The sequence below is a fragment of the Cygnus olor genome, chromosome 1 (assembly GCF_009769625.2).
Source record: "Cygnus olor isolate bCygOlo1 chromosome 1, bCygOlo1.pri.v2, whole genome shotgun sequence".
In the NCBI taxonomy this organism is placed as follows: domain Eukaryota; kingdom Metazoa; phylum Chordata; class Aves; order Anseriformes; family Anatidae; genus Cygnus; species Cygnus olor.
The window spans coordinates 192,243,819-192,258,129 of record NC_049169.1 but is presented as its reverse complement, the minus strand read 5'-3'; the positions used below and the strand labels follow the sequence as shown (position 1 = coordinate 192,258,129).

The following is a 14,311-nucleotide window of genomic DNA, read 5'->3' as shown; positions in this document are numbered from 1 at the left end:
GTTTAGTGGGTGACATTGGTGGTAGGGGGACGGTTGGACCAGATGATCTTGGAGGTCTTTTCCAGCCTTAATGATTCCATAATTCTATGACTCTAAGTGTTCTCCCCCTTCCCCCGTCACCACACGCCAGCTCCTCGCCCACCTCCCCCGACCCCTCTCCCTGCTCCTTGCCCGCCATTTCCTGTGGGCTCCCCCCCGCCTTTCCCTCAGGCTCCCCCCATCCCCACCCCGGGGGGCCCCTCTCCACATCCCCAGCACCTCGAGGAGGAGGAGAAGAAGGAGGAGGAGAAGGAGGAGGAGGAGAAGGAGGAGGGGGATGAGGAGGAAGAGGAGGAGGAGGCGGCCCCGGCGGGAGGGCTCTGCCGCGCCGCCGCAGCGCAGCCGAGGCGAGGTCGGCCCCGGCGGGCAGCCGGTGCTGAAGGGACAGCGGCCGCCCCGTCCCGCCCCGTCCCGCCCCGTCCCGCCCCGGGCGGCCGCAGGGAGCCCCCCGGGAGCGGGGCGGGGGGGAAGCGGCCGGCTCGGGGCTCTCGTCCGTCCGTCCGTCCGTCCTGCCGCCGGCCCCCGCCCCGCCCGGGCCGCCCGGGCCCCGCTCGTCCCCCCCGCCGCCGCGCCCATGCCGGGCGTTGGGGCGATCGGAGCGCGGTGCGGGCACCGGTACCGCCACCGGCCCCGGCCCCGGCCGCGGAAGAGCCCCCGAGAGAGCCCCGAGGAGGAGCCGGGCCAGGCCGGGGCCGCCATGGACGCGGCGATTTGGATCTACCAGTTCCGGCTGATCGTGCTGGGGGACTCCACCGTGGGCAAGTCGTGCCTCCTGCACCGCTTCACCGAGGGGCGCTTCCCCGGGCCGCTGCACTCCGACCCCACCGTGGGGGTGGACTTCTTCTCCCGCCTGGTGGAGATCGAGCCCGGCAAGAGGGTCAAGCTGCAGCTCTGGGACACGGCCGGGCAGGAGCGGTTCAGGTAAGGGGACCCGGGGCGCTGCCCGAGCCCCCCGCCCCGAGCCGCCTCCACCCGGCTCCCCGGCAGCCCCCTCCAGCCCCGCTGCCCTTCCCCGCCCAGCCTTCGCCCGAGCTAACAAGTGGCCTTGCCCTGTGCCTCCTTCCTTCTCTCCTCACTGCCCTGGAGTCCTGAACCTGGGGTGGCGAACCCGCATCTCCTCCTCCTTGGCGGCCGGAGGGCCCCGCATCCCTCTCCGGTTCTGACTTTGTCATCGTCGCCCGGCCTCCCCTGCAGCGCTCCCCGCTCCCAGCCGGGCAGACCAGGCCACCTCCCTGCCCTCCATCCTTGCAGCACCAGAGCAGCCCTGGCACCATCACAGCCACGGGCGGTCACCCACTGGGGTTTTACACCTGCCTTCTGCACCTGCTCCAATATTCACTAGTACTCCCGTCAGTGAGCGCGTAGCTCAGCTAGCTCAAATGCTGCTCCGAGTGCTCAGTCCTCTCCTTTCCTCTCTCTGTCACAAACAGTTTGCGTACAGTGTTGGTTTGGACCCAGGGTTCAGTAGGTGTGAGCTCAGGTGGGATGCTAACGCGCAGCCCATCTGCCTGTTGTGCTCTGTGCTGCTTCACCCACGCGCTTGTTACTGGGTCCAGCAGTAGGGTTGCAATGGGTCTCCTCACTGGCGACAGCAGAACCCGTTCTGCTCCCTGGCTTCCTCTGCAACAGTTGTGCAGATCCTGGCACTCAGCTGAAGAGGTGGGGTTTCAGCATCTTACCAGGGAAGGTGAACCCTCCTTCAATAACAAGCACTACAGTGAAACAACAAAAAAAAACTTTCCAGGGCATGCATGAGTCACAGGCTTAAGTATATTTTCGCAGGCAGGCCTCTGAAGGGTTAGGAAAGAAATTACCAGTGATAATGGCAAGCTCTTAACATTTTTCATCCTCCTTGTGCTTTCCAGCAAAGAAGGAGAAATCCTTGTAAACAAGTGACTAAGGAGGTATAATCTCTTTATTTTGAATTTGCTGACGAATAGCCAGGATGGCCAATGACAAGGCACTTGACTGAAAGGAATGCAAATACAGAGTTTTGCATACATCTTAACTCAAATGATAGCCATCGTTTACAAGGGAATGCTCAGGGGATATTCAGTGATGAGTCATGCATTCAGCTGCTTTAAAATTTACCAGTAGTATACATCTGTGTTTTTGCCAATGCCCAGCAGATACAAACTGGAGGAAGTAGTTTTAAACATCTGTGGTTGTTTTTCTGCTAGAAGTTTCTTGTCAGTTGGTGTACCAAATATCACAGCATTTATTGCATAGTCTGTTTTGCATGTGCTCAAGTAAATTGTAAATATTTTACTAAATTATACACCACAGGTTAAAAACTTGCATGTTCTGTTCTCTGCTATTGGAGAAGACTACAGATCACAAGCAAGGATAGTCTTGGGGAAGAACTAATTATTCTGAGAAATAATCCAATTTTGTGGAATGCCGAGCAGTTTGCAGTTAAGATTCCCAGTTGTGCTCTAATTCACTTGCATTGGTACTTTAGAGGAGGTAAAACCTGGTTTAAAAGCTCCTTGGAGAGTTGCCCGTGTGCAGGACAAAACACTGGCTGTATAATAACCCCCTTCTTTTGGTCCCAGCTATTAGGGACATTCCCTGGGGACAGGTGCGACCCACCTGCCATCACACCATCTTGAAAGAGAGCACTTATTTTCTTGGAGAAATTGTTTACTTGTGCCTAGTTCATTGATGCCTCTGTATTTGAACTGGGTTTCTTGCATGTTCTTAGAACTCATCCTTAACATGCATCGTTTGCATTACTGCTCAAAGGAAAAGTAATTTTTAACGCTTCCACAAGCAAGCTGCAAGCACAGTTTACTTGTTATGAGCTCAGCCAGTGCAGTTACTTACTATATTTGTACGGACACCAGTGGGGCACCACTAAGCAGGATCTCCCATGGTGCTAGCTCCCATACAGACAACATAATCGTCAGTGCGTCGAGTGGTTTACTAGAAAAAGAACCTACAGACCTGCTTAGTGTAGACTCAGGTCCATAACACAGACTAAGGTAAAGGAGGGATTCCCCCTTCCTTTTTAACTTGGGGTTAGTTGTCATTTAGAGCAGTCTGCTGCTCTGGCTATTTGTTTCACATGGTCTACTTTGCTGTGATTCGTTTGCTTTAATTTTCCTGTATTTAAATCCAACAAAATGAATTTTAATCGTGGAACTTCCAAGGCTATGAAGCAATGCTGCTAAGACTGAGAATTTATTTCAAGAAGTTAGGCACATAATATTATGGGAATGCCTCAGTCATACTAACCCCGTTAATATAGCAGACTATGATATTAACTAGGTACATTCTGCTTCCAATACGTCTTGAAAATAAAACACTACCCTTACTCTTCTTTTTGAATAAGCAATATGTATTTTCAAAATTACCATCATTATAACGTAGTCTTTAGTCCTAGTGTAAAAATAACTCTTCAAAATTAGGTAAAGCTTTTAGTGAAAGTTTGGTTCATCTGGTAAGCATCAGTAAGATCATAATGAGAAAGAAACACTGTGACTGATTTAAAGTCGTCCTAAAGCCATGGTCTGATGTGATTAATACATCTTCTAATTCATTTTCAAAAACAGTTGTTCAGTAGCCATCATCTTACCAAGGCTTACCTTGAGCGTATTAATTAGGGTCTTACATCCTTAACCTAATATTTAGATCAAGCTAAGAAGATGACTTCTTTTTGAGACTGTACTTTCCCCTGCCATTATGCTACCTTGATCAGAATAAATGAGTGGAACGAACACGTACTCTACGTGGGAAGTTATCATTTCAAAAAGAATTTACAATCTGCATTTAACAACTACTCCCTATTAAAACTAAAGACTCTAAAGTTATCCTTTGGAAAAAAAAATCTAACATATCATTACTGTACATCATAACATATGCCTTCTTGAAGAGTAGTGTCACCTCCAGCAGTTCCAAATGTAGAACAATCTGGAGGAACCTTACAGCATTCAATATCAAGGTGTTGTGGTTCCCTTTCTGTCCTTGTTGTAGTCTTACCTTTTTATCAGGTTCTGATCGGGAGAAAACTGATTTTCTCCAGTCCTTTATCCCTTTATTTACCCTGCATTTACCTTTAATTTATTAGAAATGCCAAGCATTTTACAAAATGAGCAAAAATATTATTCATACAAGTATTTTTGCTGAAAATCAGGAATAAGGATAGTCTAGAGGATGCTGGGACAGTCCATATTTAGCAGCAGCATAGTTAAGGAGCTTTGTAACTTAAATTTTGTTTATATGGAGTGGGGGAGAAAATAAGAATTACCTTTTCAATAACGCTTACATCAATTTTTGTAACTTCCAGACAAAGATGGTATAATATGTTACATATTTAGTGTGGGCTGGCCAGAGGCAGTAGCATACCCATCGTCAATGGCCAGTGTGCCATGCACACTCCAGTCTGCACTCTGAGGAGCTGTACAGCCACGAGACTCCCAGGCAGAAGGGGTTGCACTCACCTCTATAGGTAGGAGGGTTGTTTCCCTTTCTTCAGTGCTGCTTCCTTAGTGCTTTTTCCTTCCTTTAATGCCTGCTTCCTATGGAAGCAGGCAAAGTCCCTCCTGAAACATTATCAGCTTGCACCTCCAACAAAGGCACACTCAAAGGCATTGGTTAGGACATTTCCATTAACTATTGCTTTGAGAAGGGTTCAGAGACTCCTGTGAAAGAGAAGTGGAGAGAGGAGGCAGCGAAGAAGTATCAGGCACAAAGGAACAGAAGAAAACAAAGTGTTGTAGGCAGAAAGGTAAGACACGTGAAAGATAGGTGCGGGGATGGATCGGAGAGTTCAGTTCCCTTTCATTCAAAGTCACAGGCAGATTTGCCAGATTCTAAATCCAAAATAAGTTGTGCTTCCCACTTCGAACACGTTGTCTGAAGGCTCTTCAGGAAAGCAGACAGCAGGCTTCATTGCCTACCATCTCCCTCATTTTAGAATGGGGGAAGAATGAGAGAAGCCTTTAGAAGAAAGGCTGGTCTTTGGCCATTATTTTCTCATCCTGATCCCACCCTGTCTTTAGCTTAAGGCTTTCCCACTGCTAAAGGAAATACTCTCCCTCCTTCCCCACAGAAAATGAATCATGGTGCTTCAAGTAACGCATTCCCTTCCATAATGGTAGTTTTATGACAATTAATTAGCTGAACCAAAATTAGCTGTCTACATGGGAAGACATTTCAGGAATTTAGGATCTACGTGGGGATAACTGGAGCAATCGGAGTCTGAACATCCTTTATGCATAAGCTGGATAACATTAAACTTTACCTGCCATCCGTTCGTCATCCGGACCCTAAGGTTTTCTTCTTTTCTTCAAAAAGAGACAATAAAGGAGTTAAAAACATTTTGCTTTTGGAGTCAGATGCTGCAGCACTTACCAAAGTGTGTGTAATCATGTCAGTGATTGTCAAAGAGTCCAAGAAGGGCTGGTCTGGTTTTGTCTAAGGTCTGTATTCAGATATCTTGTCTTTGATAGAGTCTTTGAATTCTCCGGAGTACTCTGCTAGCCTGTACTTTCAATTTGAGGGATTTCCTGAGACTGATGTGGTTTATCTATTTACTAAACCTCAATCAGTCTCTTGTTCAATACTTGTTCGGTCTGCTGTGGAACACAGACAACCTCTTTGCATTCGTAATGTCTTTCCCAAGGAGATCCACAAGTCTACCAGCTGTTGCCTGAAGAGCCATTGTTTTCAGTTTGTTTCTTCTGAAGCTGGCTCCTAGCTATATTTGGCAGCTTGTACTTGAAGGGCTTTTGTACTTGAAGAGGTTAACTGTGAATCTTTATCTGCTCTGCCTGTGATGCTCATGGTTTTGTAGACCTCTGTCATATTTGCACCAAGTTGTCTCTTTTCGAGGCTACCGTGTCCTCGCCAGCTCGGGATTGCTTGCTTCGTTAAGATGGTGTTTACGCTGTAGAAGAGCAATGTCTTCTGTTGAAGGCTTTTTCCTTTCAGTTGTATCAACTAACGTCTGCTGAGAAACACCACTTTAAAAGCTATTAGAAGATCTAGGGCTAGATATCACTTAGTTGCCTGGTCGCTGGAGCGAGATCCAGAGCCGTGTATTAGGAAGGTTCCTTGCACAATGCCTGAAGCATCGAACTGATCACACCCTCCAAGTGGGACATGCCCCAGGGACAACAAAGGGGAAGTGATGGGGGTGGGAAAGGGATCGAAACCAACCCTGCTTTGAGGGGCTTCTGCCACGTGAAGTTCACAGCCTGGAATCACCTCCTGAGAGCAAAGGAAGAGGATAAAGAATGCTCTCCCTGTTTGTGAAGTACAGGTGCCTATACCTACAGCTCCTATAAAACACAGCTCTTAGGGTTCTGAGCACATCAACAGTCTGTGCAACCTTTTGCTTTACCAGGGGCCTGGCTGCTTGGCGTCTGGCCAGTTCTTGCTGTTTCTTTACAATAACAACACAAAACATTCATGCAGGAAGCAGGAAAAGTGTGCTTAGACACATCTTTCCTAATCTCGTAGTGCATCTTACCAGGAAGGCCATTCAGGAGTCTGGATCGGTGTTTCTCGTTCCTAATGGTGGCACTGCACAGAGAGGAGTACAGAATTTTTGAGCCAGAAGTAGGAGTACAACTCTGTAGACTGGTGATTAAGGGCTTTGCTGTGAGCGGCAGCACTGTAGAGTCTGATCAGTGTTGTAAGTCCTTTGTGGATTTTACATTACATGGCTATGGGATGAAATATCTCAGTGTTCCTGAGTTCAGAACTGAAGAACTGCACCTTGAAGAATCCACTGCTGTCTGGCCCTGTGAACTTGTCTCTCTTGCACAGATCCAAAAAAAGAGAAGAGATTATTCCTCCCTCCCTCCACTCACCTGCTGCTTTTGCTTAGATGAGCCCAGCACCTCCTCTTCCCCTGTGGGGGCTATGGCCAGTGGCTCCCAGGCTTTCCGGATGACTCTCAGCCCTCCTTATCTCTTGCTGGCCACCAAGCACACTCATCATCAGGCTTTTCAGTGAAGACGTACACAGTATATTGACGTAGTCTGTAACATCTCTAAAGGTGGAAGTGCTCTGAGCAGAACGCTTAGGGTGGCCTCTGTAGCGTGGGCCCTGTGAACACGGCCCTGTGTGTTGTGAAGCGGGGCGCTAGGAAGCTGTGTGAGAGGTAGGTACCTTCACTGAAAGAAAGCTCACCTACATTTCGTGGGGAGTTGGAACCCATCTGAAGGTGTTTGGTGTGTTCCTGGGGAGCTGTTCCTGGGACACTTGGGTTGGTTTCCAGCTGTGACAGGAGCTGAGGGAAGGCAGGCGCTGCCCCATGAGCTGCTCCCAGCCCGCACAGAGGCAGAGCACGCAGGCCCCGCAGAGCTTGTCTGGGCACCATGGTTAGATATAGAATCATAGAATCACAGAATCATTAAGGCTGGAAAAGACCTCCAAGATCATCTGGTCCAACCGTCCCCCTACCACCAATGTCACCCACTAAACCATGTCCCTAAGCACCACGTCCAACCTTTCCTTGAACACCCCCAGGGACGGTGACTCCACCACCTCCCTGGGCAACCCGTCCCAATGCCTGACTGCTCTTCCTGAGAAGAAATGTCTCCTCATTTCCAACCTAAACCTCCCCTGGCACAACTTGAGGCCATTGCCTCTACTCCTGTCACTAGTTATCTGTGAGAAGAGACTGACCACCAGCTCCCCACAGCTTCCTTTCCATGCAGCTGAGTGGAGCACAGCTTGAGATGTTGGTCTTTTAGCTCTGCCTAAGCCTTGCTAAAGGCACCTAAAAGTACTATAATCTTTAGCCACAACATTAATGAGGCAAAATTTGCTCTTGCGCTTATTTTCATAGGGTGAGAGAAAAAAAAAACAGACTTACCAGACCATGAAATACACCCACTTTACACAGTTCATTTTCCAAATAACTCTGACATCCACTGAAAATACATTTGTCTATACTTATTCTACTCTAATTGTCATATTTAAGTCAAATATTTTGCATCTGTGGGATGTTTCAGATACTGTTGAACAACCTGCTATGTTCATGTGCCCAGACGTTTTTCCCAGTTTTTGCGATGTGCAGCCCAAAGTTACAGATGCTTTTTAATCATCTTTGTTACAGGCAACATATACAGAAAATTAAATATAATGGCCTAGATCACCAGCTAGTGCCAGTTGGCGTAGCTCTGCGGAACTGAGTTACAGCCAACGAGGGTACAGAATTCCAAGTGTAAGCACACAGTAAGACAATAAATACTGTTCTTCAGAACTCCACTTCACAGACACGATACAACATTATTCTACATAAAAATGCTAAGTAAATGATGCAGTGCCTTTTCAGTACTAACCTTTTTTTTCAGCTGCTAATATATTGCTTTGGCATAACTGTTTTCAGGACGGGTTCTTTTTCTTGAAAATCGGTTGTATTAGCTATCACTTCGAAACCAAATCCCATTTTTGTCACATACTTCAGCTCTGTCTGGAACAACTTGAATTATTTTGATGTACTCATCTGTGTTTGCAACTGCTTTACTGAAAACAAAATGAAACAAAAAAACACTTAAGAAAACCTGAAGCAGATTTATTTAGTACTTCACAAAATACAACCTTTATTTATGGTCATTTTTCATACCCAGGCTATGTGAATAAGTTGAGGGTGAGACCCTATTGTCTTCAGATTCAAACTGCTCAGAGACATACTCCATGGAGCACTCTGTTGCTGGAAACATAGAAAAGATCTTTCTAAAACATTAAGACAAACAAACCCTCCCTGTTATCTAAATAAAACCCTTTCAAATGCAGTTTGCCGTGACTAAATGAATTTAGTTATGCCAAGAAATCTAAGCCTTATCTAACTGCACTTACCTATCTGTAATATGACTACTGCTCCTAATTATACCTTGGTGTTCAAATTGTTAGAAAACACTATATGAAAAGCGATTAAGTGAAAATCAGAGGGAGCTCCTTTTATGGAAAGATGCAGCTGTGTACCGTTCATCCTGATTCAAATGTTTTGAATCTCCATTCTCTCAATAATCTTAAGATAAAATATAGTTAATTCCTGTTAATATAGATTTTGTGTCTCATTTCAGTTGGAGAATACTTACATATACACACTTGCTCTATGTTTACGCTACTAATGTAGTGCTTATATCCACTCCTAGGTAGGCCATCATTTCATTTAAAATGTCTCTTCTTGCCTTCTCCATCCTCCTCTATTGCACGTGATTACAGATGTAAAATCATTTTTAGTCCCTATATCTTACTCTACATTCTAATTAACTTTTTTTTTTTAATTATTCTTCTTCCAGAGCATATTAAAAATCTTTCTGGAGGAAGGGTCTCCTTCTTCCAAAATTACTTCCAGTGAATGGTCTGGAACACACAGGGCTGAAAAGAACAAAATATGTCACCACTTCTGGAAGTCTCATACCAAAAAATAGTAAATGCAATTAATAAAGAGCTTTTGAACCTCCATATGAATGATATGCTGGAAATAGAAATGTTCTTTGTCAGTGCTGTAACAAGTGTGTGTTGGCCCAGCTCAGTACAGTGTTGTTGAGGGAGTTTCCTTCCTTAGTCTGTTGACCTCTACAAGCACAAATAACTTGTGATTATCTGTACAATTTTTGCTGTCAAACCATTTGTCTATAAGGAATACAAAAGGATACAGGTTACCTGTTTCATTTGAAAATGACTGATTAGAACAAAGTGAAGTGAATATTCTTATAAAACTGAAGAACTCAGACTTTCAACACTAACAAATACTGTCAAAATATATATATAAATATTGCCCTGTGAACATGTGCAACAGTTTGCTAATAAAGAGTACTTTGCAGAAAAATTCAGCACTCAAAATTGGCACTAGAAATGTTGACTTAAGAACATTTAGAGTATGACTTTTGAAGTAGGAAAAAATTAAAACCTTTTTTGTGGAGAAGGTAAATTAATAAATTCCAGTTAATTTCAAAAAAACATGGTAAGTTCATAAAACTTATAGTGGGTAAAAAAGGAACATAGTCACATGGAAAAATATCCTGTTTACAAATAAAGTGAAAATATATTTTAATTTTCCTTTTTTGTGTTTTTCTTCACAGATCAATAACACGATCTTATTATCGCAATTCTGTCGGTGGCTTGCTAGTGTTTGACATCACAAATCGACGATCTTTTGAACATGTGAAAGACTGGCTAGAAGAAGCAAAAATGCATGTACAGCCCTTTCAGATTGTTTTCCTGTTAGTAGGACATAAATGTGACTTAGTATCACAGCGTGAGGTTACAAGGGAAGAAGCTGAAAAACTGTCATCTGCCTGTGGTATGAAATACATAGAAACCTCAGCAAAAGATGCCACAAATGTTGAAGAGTCCTTTACAATTCTTACGCGAGACATCTATGAACTTGTAAAAAAAGGAGAAATCACAATACAAGATGGATGGGAAGGTGTTAAGAGTGGCTTTGTTCCAAATGTTGTACATTCATCAGAGGAAGCCGTAAAGCCCAGAAGACAGTGCATCTGCTGAATTTGTGGCATGCCAAAGAGCACATCAGGTGTTCAGAAGATGACTCCAACCTAAATAACAGAATAATAATTCTGAAACAATATTAGATCATGGCATAGCTGAATCATAGGATAATAACTTGGTTTTGTATCCTTCTGTCTAATTCATAACTTCATAAAACTTTAAGTGCTTTTGTTTTTATTTTATTTTGTTTTACAGAGTACAATATCTTCGTGTGGTCTTCAGGAAAAGAAATTATATATTGCTAAAGGAAAAATTAATCCTATAGCAAGACATTGTGAAAGCGCAATAATCACCGTGACAACATCCTCTCCTGGGCTCTGTATTTTGAATACAGTTTAAAATCAAGCCCTGCTAGGTGAGGATGAGATGAGCTTATTACTTTTGTTCATCCTGCCTTAGTTTTGGACAAGAAAATATCATACCTTATACGTTTTTTATGTGATTCTTTACTCAAGTGCAGCATTGCTCATCAACGTTAAAGTTTAGTAAACTGTAGAATTTCATAATAAAGATAATTCTAAATAAAGCAAGCTGAAAGATTGCTCCAATAGCAAACACTTTTGATATGACTATGAATACAAGCCTTACTAAAGAAAAAGAATGTTTTAGAAAAGATGATTTATTTGTATATGAAAATGGGTAATAGAAGCAATGAAATTTAGCAATGAAATTTACTATTAAATATTTTCTGAATTACCAATGAAACTAAATGTAACATCACATATGATCCAACTATTTTGACTTGTATACAAAATAGATTTCCCAACTGACTGAGTTGCATTTTGGAGGCCAGATCCTCAGCTGGGTAGTTATCATAGCCACACTGATGCCTAAAGAATTGCGTTAATTTACACAAACAATTTCCATATCAGCTTTAAAAAAAAAAAAATTATCTACTTCTAACTAGATGTAAAAAGGAATTTAAAAGTGCTGTAACCCATGGGGACCCAGAACTTGCATTTGAAGAGAATAAGGATTGGTTTAATCTCAGCCAACAAATGTTAATTGGTTGCCTAAAAAATAAAGGTTTTAAAACCAAAACTGTTACAAATAGAGTGTTTGGAGAGAAAAGAATTTCTAAAATAATTCTTGGCTACAGGCAGCAAAGTTGGAGAAGCCCTATTCTAAGAAAGCAACACACAATAGCTTTTAATAACAATAATAATAGGAGAAATCTGTGATCATGTAGCATTTTACTGAGCTTGAGGTCATCCTACTGCTACTACTCTGAATATAACACACACTAGCTTTACGCAAACTGTGCCCTATATGTCTAGCACTTAAATACCAAATAAGTCTGTGTCTATTTTATCTCTAGTAGTGTAACAAGATGGCTTGATCTCCAGAGTTGATAAGCATCTACAGTTTACCTGAGCATACTCATAACCTCTGAACATCAAGCCAATTACTTTCATATAAAGACATGGTATCAGGTTACAATTCTCCATTTTCATGATCAGGGAACAGGTCCATCTAATCTTAACCTTTTTCTTCAACAGTCGTGCAATTGGTTTTCCTTTAGATTACTTTTAGGTCCTTTTACAAGCCTTTTGTAAATATTCCATGGTATCAAGACAAGTTGGTTCCAGTCAATTTCTTCATTTAGGGCCACTAAAATTATTGTCTTCTGAGGGAACAGAAAGGTTATTCTTTCAAGAGTTTGAGTCTCATTTGCACTGAGGCACAGTTACCCTGTCATAGAATGATACAGAGGCCTTAATATAAACAGGAATCAGCCTTAATTCGTTAGCAATTAAAATAGTTAGCTAATTCTAGTCTCAGCATGCCACAAAGTAATTGCTGTGAGCCTGATTCTCTATTAAACTACACATTTTAGTCATTTCTACCAATTCCATTTTGATTTGAGGGCATTTTAGGCACTCCGAGTAAACATAAATAACAGCAGATGCCAAAAGCTAGTGCGGAAATCAGGTCGTGTGCATTTGACACTGATTATCATAGTAGGCCCACGTTGTGTATCTCAAAAGATCTTCTCTTAGTTGTTTAAGAGGACAGAATGGACCAATGAATAAACCGGTGGCTGGGGAGCCAACAGGCCTGAAGTCTGCCACTGGTTCACTGTGTGTTTGTGAGCAAGGCATTTAAGCTTTCTGTGCCTCACCTGTATCTCAGAAATGGAGCTGATCATTCTTCCTGATCCTTCATTCACAAAGTCCTTTGAGACCCCATCTGACTGTATGATCTCTGGTCTGGACTCTTTTCTGTGTGTGCTATCTGTTGTAGAGCGTTTAGCAGATGCAGTATCCATGGGATGTGTATGCTGCATTCTCCTATCATACCAAAAATGATTTAAAAGATTAAGACAGCTATATAAGTACCAGGTATTGCTGTTATTATAAATCTACATTTCATTACACATTACCTTCAGGTTAAAATCTTTTATGTTAAACTTTTCTTCCTGAATACTCTGGAACCAATGAGCTTTTCATTCTGTATGAAGAAATCTGCGTGTGTGCAGCAGGGAAGGGACTGGGAGAAGAGGGGAGGGAGGGGAGGTGTGTACAGAGAAATAAACACTCATCAGAACAGAGCCTTAACGATCTCTGCTGTGAATGTTGTACCTGTAAGTGTCTGTCACATTTATTACAGTGGGAGTAGAGCTTTGAACCAGATTCAACTGTGTAAGGAACTGGTGTTGTCAATGCAACGAGAAGAGAAATTCACTGCATTTTAAAGTACTGTGCACATCGTTGTCTTATTTGTAACTCCTAAAAATGTAGATTAACGTGTACATTCAAACATTGTCTATCTTGATGATATATTAAACCAATACCGTACCTTCTCACTACATGCTTGCAGTTAATGGAAATGTCTGATAAATAGATTACTTGCTGAAATATGTCAGTTTGCTTTCAGATGCTTTGCACTGAGTATATAAGTAACAGGTTGTAAGTAATATGCTGTGGAGCATGTTCAGGGCATTTATATTCCTTTTTTTTCCCAAGAAAGGACAAATATGATGCTTACTATTGATACCAAAATGAAGTTTCCATAAATTTGGCAACCAAATTAGTAAGTAGAAAATATTAAAAATGAAAAAACAACAACAAAAACCTGTTGCAAATTAAAGTTTGGTAAATCCCAGATAGGAAAAGGAAAAAACGGTTAAAATAGTAACCTGTTTGTATTTGGATTCACAGGTCCAGCAAATGAGTGGATATGAAATACCATTTTTGATTCCTACAGTTTTTTAACTTGCATTGCTTTAAGTTTGATAAAGAAAAAAAAATCTTTCTCTGCTCATATAAATGTTTTACACATGAATTCTTCAGATATTTTGGCTTGCTTATAACTGGGTTTGTCCTGTGTAAGAAACAGAGCGTAGCTACATGTCTCAGGAGTCATGTCAGGGAACCAAGGAAAAAAAATTGAGGTAACACACATCCATAACATTCATTTATGCCTTTGTTATGGAATAGACCTACAGATCTAACTCTGTGCTAGATGATTAAATTCCTGGTGGCTGCCTTGTGCTCACAGAAAATAATACTGGCTTAACTGAGTGCCCGTGTACACTAGAGTTGCTCGGTGCTGAGATCCCCCTGCTCCAGCCAGCCTGGGACTGGTACCCAGGCTGCCTTACTTAGAGCAAAGATGGGTGGATCCTCAACGCTTGCAGGTATGTCAGGCACGGTGTTCCAGCTGCCTCGCACAGTACATACCTCCTTGCTCTCTTTACATAATTAACATCCGGGGGAGCAATTTTCCCCTAGCTGTAGACCCAAGCACGTGACAGCAGCTCCTCCAAGTCTCCACCCTTGCCTTTCGCCCAGAG

The 14,311-nt window shown here is 43.0% G+C and overlaps 1 protein-coding gene across 1 annotated transcript; it reads left to right on the top strand.

Moving 5' to 3' along the window:
- The first annotated feature begins 561 nt into the window (after window positions 1-561).
- On the top strand, window positions 562-13,373 carry RAB39A (RAB39A, member RAS oncogene family). The gene is made up of 2 exons (XM_040544108.1): window positions 562-960; window positions 10,086-13,373. The coding sequence occupies exons 1-2, from the start codon at window positions 614-616 to the stop codon at window positions 10,510-10,512; spliced, it is 774 nt and encodes a 257-aa protein (XP_040400042.1). The 5' UTR covers window positions 562-613; the 3' UTR covers window positions 10,513-13,373.
- The last annotated feature ends 938 nt before the right edge of the window (window positions 13,374-14,311 follow it).

Coding starts and splice junctions, on each gene's coding strand:
- RAB39A (XM_040544108.1), top strand. CDS start 614: ATGCCGGGCGTTGGGGCGATCGGAGCGCGGTGCGGGCACCGGTACCGC. Junction 961..10,085: donor GCCGGGCAGGAGCGGTTCAG/GTAAGGGGACCC, acceptor TTTTCTTCACAG/ATCAATAACACGATCTTATT.